The following is an 11,856-nucleotide window of genomic DNA, read 5'->3' as shown; positions in this document are numbered from 1 at the left end:
TATTTTACTTCGTCGTGTATTGATGTCACGTGTCGTATTAACCCATCAAGTTGGTGCGTCCAAGCATTTTGATGGCTATTAGTACACCCGCCGCCATGACACGCACAGGTGGGAAGAAAGTGAATGGTAAGATGAGAGTAGAGAAAAGTTAGTAAGGCACGGGGGCTGGGTAAAGCAGAGTGAATTAAGGATAGCTCATATATGGGCGCTGCATGACCTATAGCAGTCGATGCGCCCTAAACCCCCAAATCATCATCATCATCAAGGATAGCTCATAGGCACATGTGTCAAGCTCGACTTGTTGACGGGATGCACAAGGATGCAGGTTGCACGGTTAAAAAAGTGCTACTATAAAAACAAGATGAAAGTGATAGATTGCGTGGAATTTGTTGGCCGTCTTCGTTGCGCTGGCTCGTTGGCATCGATTCGCTGCATTTGATTTTTCTTGATTTGTGCGAATGCATCAATATTTCAAGTCGGTTCGAGCGCTTATTTTTCATTGAAATTCCCGAGTTCAAAACATTTATATGCAAGACACAAGCGCTGCAAACTTCTATGCCGTCTGTGGCAGTCATACCACAAAATGACTTAAAACAAGCCACATGGATACCTTCAACGTTTGCATAAAAGCGGAAGACCTTTCAGACGTAACGGTGCGAGTTCGGGCGTTAGAAAAATCGTCATGCAGAAGGTTCCAACTTCTCGCTACTACCTGACAGTAGCGATGCTTGCAATGTTCATATTCGTGTTTTAAAACGATAAGCTGCAGAGTCGCTCAAAACCCGTCCATTGGTCGGCGCATATGCGCGTCGAATATTTGTAAATTCCTTGCTTTGCGAATGTTGCATGGTGCTTCTTAAATGGGGACATATCACAGAAAAGACACGCCAAAAAGACACGCCAAACAGGTCAAATGATGTCAAACGGAAAACCCGAACGGGTAAAGCGACTGCTCCGTCTAAATATCGGCAAAAAACGCACGTATATGTCGGAATGCACGTTCGCTCTGAGCTGATTAACGCACACCTACTTTAACCACTGGTTTTGTGTTTGCTTTTTTGGAACCGTGAAATCAAATCCGAAGACAGTATCTTCGAACCTTCATCATGCCAAGCCGCATCTGAAGTCAGGTGTTCGAACTGGGGAAACTCGCAACCAAAGCACAACCCGTCAGCTCTTGGGCAGCTGATCATCAGCTGATGTCTCATAGGGCCAAATCGAAGCCGAAGGGATTGGAATTCTGCAAGGATTCCTGTTAGCGGACCAGAGCTTAAACTAAAAACTATATCATACGTTCCGTAAACCACCTACTTTATGAGGCTTGCTGTGCAGACCACGTCCATTTCTAACTTACGGCGCCACTTGCGCATATGGAAGCACCCATCCTTGAAGGACGGCACAGCAGCATCATTACTCGTTAATAGATGTCTCCTCTTCTGAAGCACGGGCACCACACCACTCAGTCTAAAAGTTGGAGGGGCAGCTGTCCCCTTCGCACTCACCCCTCCATCTTTCTCCATTCCTACGCCTATGCACTCCGGAAGCCATATTTATTGCACTGGGGTCTTGTATTTTGGAAAGCATTTCTGGGAGGCTCACTGAAAAAACCTTTAAGTTCCAGACCCTGATGTCAAACTGTTCGGGAACCACAGGCCGACAAGGACTTTTTTTTCAGGAGCGCCAAACGCCGTAGCACGAGGGTTACCGCAGGCAGCTGGTAGCTCCAGTGACGTCAAACCGCCTGGCGCGTTTCAGCGCCACGACACTTTTTGCTACAGATAACTCCAGAACCAGACCTTCAACAGAGGTCTCCAATGACTCGCGACATACGCCTGCAGATCTAGGAAAGGAAGACAACAAGCAATCGGCCACTACTTTATCGCAAACACCAACAGCGCGGCCCGTCGGAATGGATTACTCTACTACCCCGCACGTTTACCGACCGGGACGAGGATGTTAGCACGGCACCAGGCGGCCTTGTGGCGATACGCCACTCCGTGCATTATTACGCGTAACGTTCGCGTCAGAGATTGCCGTCCGTTCGTGCTGGTAGATGTGGCGACTCTTTCACGCATTCATCACACCAATGTATCACACAGTCAGTAACAAGCATAGGCACATGCGTCATACATCTGGTACAAAACCCGACTTCAAGACTGTCAACAGACACGGTAAGCGCCCTTCGTCTCCGTCAGCCTCCAAGGCGCGGCGCGAGACTCGACCAGGCTCGCAAACGATGCGGACTGTCCACACGCTCCTGTGTCCTGTCCCGCGGTGAGGCCTTGCTGGTTACGGGAGAAGCCGGCGGCCGGGATAACCACCAATCAGGCGTTAGTGATTGCTCGGGACTGAAACACGGATTGGAGCGACGTGAGAGGTGCAGAACACGTGCAGTGTTAGTAGCTTGCTGCGAATAAAGCACGGCTTGGTCACGCTCCCTTTCATGTGCGAAACGCATGAAACGTTTGGACATCCGCATGGACGACAAAAGCGTACTGCTCTCCTCTTACAGACTTAGCGTTAGACCTGTCCACAAATTTCCAACGCAAATTATCACATGAATTGCAGGACAGCCTTAGTACTGGCGCTACACGAGCGACGTGATTAGTAATCTATCTACCGCGCTGCTTGGGTGAGAGGGCACTACAGAGCAATCACTACCCAGGCCATAACCAGCCCCACGCACACCAGTCGCGAGCTCCTAGTCATACAGACAGCGGAGCAGCAGTTGCTGCAGCTGCGTCTGGTGCGTCGCTACGTGTCGCTTCCCAGGGACCGCATGCTGGTGCTCCACCCTCCCCCAGTGACGCACGCCACCGACGGTTGGTGCGACGGGGTCGTCCCTCTCCCTCCCCCCCCCCCCCCCCACACACACGCAGAAGCTGGCGAGCTACGAGAGGCCACCAAAGCCAAGAGGAGGGCAGTGAAGAAGCATCGTCCCCTGCTGAGATGTGGTATAGCTCTGACCCCGACGCTGGTGTGTTGCCGGTAGGAGCATCTGGGGGGATGAAGAACGGGACATCGCGTGTCGCGGACAGAGCCGTACGCGGACTGGTTTCGGATGAAATCTGAATTACCTGTCTTCAGCTGGCCGCGTATATACTGGCCTTGCGTAAGACCCGATATAGTCGAGGAGCAAAACTGGTGGCATGCACTGTCAACGCACGCGCTTCCACAGCCAATCTCTGCAATGCGGTACGCTGTCTGTCGAACTCGAAGAAGCGTGTTCACTGACAGAGCATGCTGCTTACTGAAGGCGTTCAGTCCGAGCACCGCGACGGCCGCGCTGTCTACAAGCGTGCGTGCGTCAGCCGCACTCCGAAGACATGCTTGGCCCACAACTGCGACTCACCTCGGCCACGGGTGGGCGAGGCTTCCGACCCCACCACAGAGCAACAGCGCGCACACAAGCAACACACTGTCACCACACTGGACAGCGAGGGTGTATTACACCGGAAGGACAGTAGTTTGCGCAGAGTTCGCCATGGCGTCTGGTATCCACGGCACAGTTTCACTGCGATGAGCACAGCTAGTCCTAACTGCATACAACTGGTGCCAGAGGGCAACCACCGCGCGCTTGCATCGAGCAGTGGTAACACAACGGCACTGATAGCTCACCGCACACATAGAAAATCACGTGGAGCGTGACATGTGGCTACCCTGATAGATACATCACTTGACGAGTGAGACTCTCCTGACATGCTGACGTTCGTGGGACACGAAATGAAACGCCGCATCCGGCGAACATAAGACGCATTACGGCCTTGGACGAACGCTCGAAAAAGGAACTGACTTCGACTCTTCGTTGCCTCGTAACTCAGTTAATCATACACAACTCTTCACTGCATCGCTTTTAAAACACAATGACAACGAAGAAGTGATTCCGAAAACAGGAATGCACGCAAGGCCACCAAGATCGCAGTACATCGCCCGTGACCACCGTGTCCACCAGACGTGGTGACCAGGGACTATCCCGCACCTCACGTACAAAATAATTTTGATTTGTGCCTGTTCACTGATCCCGACATCCAAAAGCAGCTGCATAAGCAGCACCTTAGTACACCAGTATTACTGCGGTGGACGGCGGGTAAACTAAGCAATACCGGCCGAGACAGGGAGGGACAAACAATCGACATGGCCCGTCCCGGCGGCACAGATCCATGACAACGACTTGGTGCCGGACGCCCACCGTCACCAAGTCACGGGCGAAGCCAGACAGAGCCAGCCCAGCACTTCCTCGAGTCAGTCACGTCGCTGCCACCGCGCTGCGAGGGTCATACTACTGCCTTAGATCCCTGCCGTCGCCCGGGTGATATTACGTGTGCCCGTGACCGCAGCCGCCACGACCCCGTATGGCTACTGGAGTTTCGCTATACCCAGTTGTACTCTCTACAACTGGTATGGTGAGAGAAAATAGCATCCGCTAATCTACTGTCGTATTCCCACTTCGCTTATCAGGAACATCCACAAGTCCAATTTGATGACACGGATTGAGAATGGATGTAAAGTCTGGTTGTCCGTAAGGATGTAGAGTCTAGTTGTCCGTACGGATGGAAAGTTTGGATGCCCGTCTTTTTTGGTAATATCTTGTTTCAGGATGTCACGCACAGGATGGACGGCCGCTCCGCCGTCCACAGTAGGAGGGGGGCGGGGGGCCGCCTCAGTATGTCCGAGCCATGTTGCCGACCGGCCTTAGAGCGTGCCTAGCCGGGGCTGGGCGCCGCGGCTGGGCCGCGCGCTGCTCTCGGGCCAGCTGCAGACGCGGTCGGCCGACGCGCCGCCGCCGGCCGGGTGGCAGTAGCAGCCCGAGTGCGGCGGCGGCAGGGATGAGGGCGGGGAGCGCGCCGCCCAGCCCGTACCTCGGCGCAGGCGGGGCATCTCGCACTGCTCGCAGACGCCGATGGCCGGGTGGTTGAGGAAGGTACATGAGCCGCACTCCCACTGCGGCCCCTCGGCCGGCTCTTCTGGCGGACCTGCTGCACCGGGCAAGGACAACCAGCTTGGTCAGGGGCGCGTCTCCACACCACACGCGACAATAATTGACCTGTGGTACGCCTCGAAGACGCTAGTTGAAACAGACCACGTTCAATACTTGACTTTACACGTAACTGCCTTTGTTATCAAATTGCACAGGTCATATTGGATTATATAACACGAAACAGCATTTGGGCCTAAGACCATTACCAAGTCTCCATCCCTGATCCGTTGGTGCCGCAAGCCTAGATAAAAACAGCTTGGTCCTCCATTCCGGAGATGCAAGGACCAGCTGAGGTGCAAGCGCCAAGAAAACATCAGCCGACAAGATAAACTGACATATATGTCCAATTTCAAACTGTTCTGACATACATCGCCACACGTTATGCATGTGTATATGCATATATATATATATATATATATATATATATATATATATATATATATATATATATATATATATATATCCTGAAATTCACAACCTTCTCAAATCATCACCATTTTCTCTGCGCTAGTTATTTCAAATTGGTTACGCAAGAAATGTCAGCTAATCACGAACAAACGTAAACAAAACGTCAGCTGACAAGGTCAACTGAAACAGCTGCCACAGGTTTCAACCCAAGTGGCCGCACATTTCTTATACAGGTATTCACACCATAATTTGGATATACAGATTCTATTCATTGCAACAAACTAACTAACCATTGTCTGCAGTATGCCCAAAATATTTAATAAAATGCCAAACGGAAAGCCTCGACTTTTGCAGCCCTGGATCGCCTTTACCCCGTTGTTCTATTGCCTTGATTCCTGATGATAGATAGCCGTTGACCAAAATGTGATCCCTTTCGATGTAAAATTTTCGGTGTCCCGTGTTTCAACCAGCTGCCTCACTAATGCACCACATGCTATTATTACTAGTTACGTCCTCTGACGATTCGTGTCCGCACCCGAGAGGCCCAAAATGTGCAGTGTCATAAGCCGGGGAAAACACTTGAGAAAGCACGCCAGCGTACGCTGCACCAATAGGTCCTGTGAACTACACAAGCGACGCCAGTAGACAAATGAAGGCTTTTTCAAATCGCCACGATCCGAGACGCTGCGTCAGTGACGTGACTCTCACCTGGAGGGGAGAGGATGACCTCGGAGCTGTAGGACATCAAATGACGACGAGCTGAGAAAGAAAAACACTGAAATCAGTGCATCATCACGTGTACACCTCCCGCATAAATAATTCCACAGACATTGCACAAGCTCATGGCTGATGTCTTACTACCGTTATGTCCTTGTTCATTACTAGCCTCGCACACAGGCCATACATCAACAGAAGTTCCCAGGTACATCGCCGTGATCGTTACGGTGCTTCCTTCAAATTCCGTGGAGCGCGTGACGCAGCGACCGCGCCAGCTGTGCCCCACAGGGCCGGACAGGCCAGCGTGTCGGCCCGCCCACCAGGCGACACCCCCCCGCCCCGCCCCCCCCCCCACCCCGCTGTGCCCCACAGGGCCGGACAGGCCAGCGTGTCGGCCTGCCTAGCAGGCGACCGCACCAGCTGTGACCCACAGGGCCGGACACGCCAGCGTGTCGGCCCGCCTAGCAGGCGACCGCACCAGCTGTGACCCACACGGCCGGACACGCCAGTGTGTCGGCCCGCCTAGCAGGCGACCGCACCAGCTGTGACCCACAGGGCCGGACACGCCAGCGTGTCGGCCCGCCTAGCAGGCGACCGCACCAGCTGTGACCCACAGGGCCGGACACGCCAGCGTGTCGGCCCGCCTAGCAGGCGACCGCACCAGCTGTGACCCACAGGGCCGGACACGCCAGCGTGTCGGCCCGCCTAGCAGGCGACCGCACCAGCTGTGACCCACACGGCCGGACACGCCAGCGTGTCGGCCCGCCTAGCAGGCGACCGCACCAGCTGTGACCCACACGGCCGGACACGCCAGCGTGTCGGCCCGCCTAGCAGGCGACCGCACCAGCTGTGACCCACAGGGCCGGACACGCCAGCGTGTCGGCCCGCCTAGCAGGCGCCTTACCCTCTTCCGCTCGCAGCCGCCGTACATCCGCCGACAGGAGCTCACAGCTGCGGCGCCATCGGCTGTTGTCCTCGGCCAAGCGCACACGCTCGTCCGGCTGTAACACAGCAGCGGTCAGCGATCGGGTCGGACCGGTGGCGCCGCTCGTCCGACCCCGCACCGCCAGACGGCGGCAGCCGCGACAACGGGCACGGCGGCGCTCAGCGTGGACACCGGTGGCCATCGGTAGCGAAGCGAACGCGCCCGGGCAGTTTATGGTTGACGGATGGTCAGGTGAGTGCATCAGAAGCAGATGCATCCATGTGATTGTCGATCACTTGCCTGATCATGGAAGGCTGAGCACACATGCTATTATTACGTATAACACACCTGTTCACCAATATGCAACAATATAAGCTACTCAGTTTATTGGTGACAAAGTGACAGCGAAGGCAGGTATCGAATGGGCATGGATGTAGAAATTGTAGGAAGTAGGAACTTCGCGAGCTGTATAGACTGTGCGGAAAACGGCTGAGACGCTAAGCACAATGTTTCTCCATCTCGGTGCAGCGAACGGAGAGACGTGTGGGCTTTAGGCTGAACACCATAAGTCAACTGCCAATGCCGTCAGACGCTGCCTCTTGCCGTGCAACGCTCCAGCCCACGGGCGCAGCGTGATTGTGAGCACGAATCCGACTCACCACTGGGGCTGACGCCATCTCCAGCTGGCGCATCAGCAGGTTAGTGTCGGCCAGCAGGCTCTCGTACAAACGCGTATTGCGCTCCATCTCGCACCGCAGCCTGTTATAGGCCGCCTCCTGGCTGCGCAGCAGCGCTGCCGGTCAGGAGCAACGCGACGAGCAACGGTTAGCGGTGGTGCGGTGGCGGCGAGCGGCGCCAGTCTGGCGGAGAGCAACAGGGCTCCGCGTGGCGCCAGTGGGCTCCGCCGGGTGGATCCCAGGAGGCCCCAGTGCCATAAAAAGCTCCTTTGGTCGGGCCATGCCACAATGAGTTACACAGGGTTTCGGCCGGTCAAATCTCCGGTTGCCCGGTGATACCAGGGCACCAGAGTATGACAAGCCCGTCATGGTCTTGCATTAATTCCAGCCAGTTACAAATGGTTTAGAGGGGAAATAACGTGAAACACTGCGTGACCAGAGGCCTCCGTGAGTGGTCAGCTAATTATGAAAAAGGGTCTTCATTATTGCAATTTCACGGAGGCGACGTTTAGGACATCGCATATTTTGCATATTGGCAAAAATACAATGGAGCTTCTGTAGACTTGATGCATGCTGTTTATGTTACATTTGGTATACAGCTGAGGGTCTCGGCGCCTCCTGTTCACCCCTCACCTTCTCTTCTTCCAATACAGTCCCACATCAATGACACGAGAGTTCAAATTAACCGAGCGCGCTCTTTGTACCTCTACATGCTCTGCTACCGCGGGAGAATCATCACAGCCGAGCGAACGGGCAGTCTGGAGGGGTCGGGTCCAGAAACAACGGCAGAGGCGCGGCCAGCGTCGCGACGCCACGTACCGGGGTCGGCAGCGGCGGCGGCAGCGGGCGGGCGGACGACCGGCCGGGCCGACGGCTGAGGCTGCCAAACGGGCCGGCGGGGCGGCGTCACGAACACCGGCCGGTCGCCGATGCGCACATCCTCCATGCCGACCGCCAGGTCGGGCGGCGGCTCGTCCCGAGACATGGCCTCGCCGCCCGACGGCGGCCCGACCCGACGCTGCCGGACACCGACGCCGCTCAGCACTCCTTGCTCCCAGCACACATCCATCAATATCCAACGGTTTCAGACAGTGTGGCTACACTGGTTGTTTGTCATGTTGCATGGGAAATGTGTCTTACATTGTATCATGGCAAAGTTGACAGTTGCTGGAATAACTCAAGTTATCTGAAGCCTCAGCTCAGTTATGGAACTATAGCTACAATTATTAAAAGTATCCGTATTTCTATTGGGAGTTGTCAAACTACAGGCCACATAGCTATTCCAGGATTTGTCAATAGCACACCACAAAACTTGTGCCTTTCTGAATGAATGCTTACCAATAAATGCAACTTATTATTTCTTAGAGGTGGACCCAAAAATGGGAACTTTACCAAAACATTAACTGTGAGGTGCAGGAATATGTTCTTAGAAATGACATTTGAACATGTCAGAGACAGATTATGGTTATATCCCAAAATGCAGGCACTGTCCTGTGATGCTGCTTGGATGTATGTCTGAAGCAAATATCACCTACACCAGCACATAAGAAATTGCATGGTTAGCAAGCAAGCTTTGTCATCAGCCACTTGGCATGAATACAGGTCACTGTCAACTATTGGCTTGAATGATGCCTGAAGCCCTGAACCAGTCTGAAATGCTTGGAAGCTTAACTGGGCATGAGAAACAACAATCATGTTTTGTACCACACAAATTCAAACAACCCATGAATATGTTGATATCCAATGAACTATTCCTCCTGTGTTATATTGGGGCAATGTAGTATGATTAACAAACTACCTAAAATCATTTGGCTAATCCCCTGCCCCATGCACTGGTTTGAAGAGGATAGTGGAATGACTCGGCAAGACAATTTGATAGGTGCAGCAGTAAGAGAATATGACTGGTTGAGGAATGGTATGAGTGGAAATGTAGCCATGAAAGCTCACCCATGCTTGGAGAAATTGCAGTAATCCTCTGCCAGTATTGCGTAAGTTGCCTTCACTTGATTTTTCAGGCTAGAGAACTTAAGACAGCTGTTTTCTGAACTCTCACATAGCCAGTGAGTGAGGTCTGGCATTGCTCTGATCAGTATTTACACAGCATTTCAAATCTTACTATGAAGTGTATAAACTTCTCAACAAGTAGACAATGGTGAAAATATTTCAGTTTTACAACATAAAATATTTGCCTGTGCACTATTAATGGCATGAGCATTCACAGAAAAAAAGACCAAAGAAATAAGTGTAGTGTGTAGTGAAGAAATCTGTGCAAAAAAGCAGGTGGCATGGCAAACTTCAAAAAGGAGGATGGCTGCTGATTGAGTCTTGTAGCACATAACATTTCATACTTTTAGTGGTTATCAAATGAAATTTTCTCATTTTACATGTAAGCAGCAAAACATAATATAATAATCCAAGGCCTCAAACCTAAACCAAATGCTATCATTATCATACAATGAGGACAAAACATAACCAACATTTCTATTTTATTCACTTGGAGGCATACCAAGGCTGCTGATCAGTTCAACTTAAAAGTGATACAAAACTGTGTTTCTCTTAGGATTTAATTTGCCTTATTCCCAGCTGAGGACTTACCTTAAGGTTACAGAGTTTGGTTGTCAGAGCATTTCAGACACTTGACTCTATACAGCACCTGAAAATATGGCATTATTTAAGATAATTCACATCAAAAACTAAGTGCTCAGGAAAGGCCACCAAACCAGAAAAGAAATCCCTCACCAAAAAAATTAAAAAAAACAATGCTGGTTTCCTCAGGTCTGTTGATAAAAACATACTAAACCCATAAAATGATCAGGTGCAGTGAGACATTGAGTTACACCCCTAACGCCACAGTGACATTAACCCTTCAGGCTTGCAATATTCACATTCAGTACTCAGATGTACAATAACTGTCTTGCTGCAAATTGAAACCAATGGTGTGCTGCAAATGGAATACAAAATGGTCCAGCTTTGTTACCTGTGAGAAACATAATGAATAGCATTACTACCACACAATGATTATGGATGTGCTACAGAAACTATGTTCAGTTACCCAAAATCAAGGAGAAAATGTCACGCGAAAGGGGAGCACATGGTGGACCAATGCACAGAAATCAGCTCTAGCATTGACTGGAGGGCAGGCTGGGTGTTCAAGCAAATGATGACCCTAACCTGCCCAAGATATTTAGACATGCCCTCACCCCTTTAAAATGCACTTACCGATTTCTAGACTCAGCAACATACGTACGTGCATCGGGCAGCACTGAACTCGCAACGGCACTGAGAGCGATTGCAGAGTAGCCCTGATAGGCGTCCTACGTAATATTGTTATTCGCCAGAAATGCCTACAGTGCACAAGGCCTAAGAAAAATTAGAGCATCCGATGATGCAAAAAAGCTGCGATCAGCGTTCAGCGTGGGCTGCTAGTCGACTCCCGCATAAGAGCCGGACAATGGAAGTTCTCCTAAATTGGGGAGGAGGTGGTTGTTCGAGATAGCCATGCTCATGAAGCCAATTTTTAGCCCGGCCGACGCGCTCTGGAGACCTTCGAGGCCTGTCCGAGGACCCTTGGTTCCCTTGTCGTCCTTCCTGTGAGCGTCGATAGCGGCATCTCCATCAGTCCCGAACATACCGCCATCAAGAGCTCATAACGCCTGACGGCCTTGGGCCTGACGTACACCACGTCGGGAGGGAACAGGCTGTGTTCTGTCCCCTGCCAAGGCATGGTGCACCAACTTTCGCCATGCATAGTCGGGCACCCTGGACGGTCCCCAACTGGTCCTTGGTCATACCATGACCATACCTCTTCATGCCGTCACGCCTGGGGTCAAGTGAGAGTCCGCAAAACGAGTCAACCGTCTCTTAGTCCAAAACAGAGCTAAACCGTGTTTTTAAGTCGCGCTATCCACAAACAGACATCTGCGTAAAAGCAGGACCGCGGTCGTCTGGTTCCTCATCCCTACCATATTGGAGCCGTGCTGCTCGGGCGCCTTTCTCTGCCATCATACTCCGGCACTGGTCCCTATTGCAGTCTGCATACGGTATATACGTATATAGACCTATTTACGGTCCCTATACGGTACATACGGTCTGTATTTGGAAAGGACGACATGTTGTGTATCTGACAAAAATCTGAGAATCCGGCAGGAGCT

The 11,856-nt window shown here is 52.0% G+C and overlaps 1 protein-coding gene across 3 annotated transcripts; it reads right to left on the bottom strand.

The window, feature by feature from the left end:
* Window positions 1-1,864: 1,864 nt before the first annotated feature.
* LOC119103322 (TGF-beta-activated kinase 1 and MAP3K7-binding protein 2) lies at window positions 1,865-11,022 on the bottom strand. 3 transcript variants are annotated; one of them, XM_037226813.1, is made up of 8 exons: window positions 10,925-11,022; window positions 10,301-10,358; window positions 8,525-8,723; window positions 7,688-7,821; window positions 7,008-7,104; window positions 6,095-6,145; window positions 4,860-4,976; window positions 1,865-2,348 (listed from the first exon to the last, which is right to left on the bottom strand). In XM_037226813.1, the coding sequence occupies exons 3-8, from the start codon at window positions 8,688-8,690 to the stop codon at window positions 2,332-2,334; spliced, it is 582 nt and encodes a 193-aa protein (XP_037082708.1). In that variant the 5' UTR covers window positions 8,691-8,723; window positions 10,301-10,358; window positions 10,925-11,022; the 3' UTR covers window positions 1,865-2,331. The 3 variants fall into 3 exon arrangements, with proteins under 3 accessions (XP_037082708.1, XP_037082706.1, XP_037082707.1); XM_037226811.1 differs by lacking the exon at window positions 1,865-2,348 and having other exon boundaries at window positions 3,426-4,976; XM_037226812.1 differs by lacking the exon at window positions 1,865-2,348 and having other exon boundaries at window positions 3,426-4,973.
* Between the last annotated feature and the right edge of the window lie 834 nt (window positions 11,023-11,856).

The sequence above is a fragment of the Pollicipes pollicipes genome, unplaced genomic scaffold (assembly GCF_011947565.3).
Source record: "Pollicipes pollicipes isolate AB1234 unplaced genomic scaffold, Ppol_2.1 Scaffold_5724;HRSCAF=6776_pilon_pilon_pilon, whole genome shotgun sequence".
Lineage (NCBI taxonomy): Eukaryota > Metazoa > Arthropoda > Thecostraca > Pollicipedomorpha > Pollicipedidae > Pollicipes > Pollicipes pollicipes.
The sequence above is the reverse complement of the archived record's forward strand: the minus strand, read 5'-3'. Positions and strand labels throughout refer to the sequence as shown.

Bases quoted from the DNA above. Each gene is read 5' to 3' on its own strand.
- LOC119103322 (XM_037226811.1), bottom strand. From the start codon at position 8,690: ATGTCTCGGGACGAGCCGCCGCCCGACCTGGCGGTCGGCATGGAGGAT. The intron at 7,822-8,524 runs GTACGTGGCGTC...CCTGACCGGCAG, and splicing joins CGCCGCCGCTGCCGACCCCG to CGCTGCTGCGCAGCCAGGAG. The intron at 6,146-7,007 runs GTAAGGCGCCTG...TTTCTTTCTCAG, and splicing joins GCGGCTGCGAGCGGAAGAGG to CTCGTCGTCATTTGATGTCC.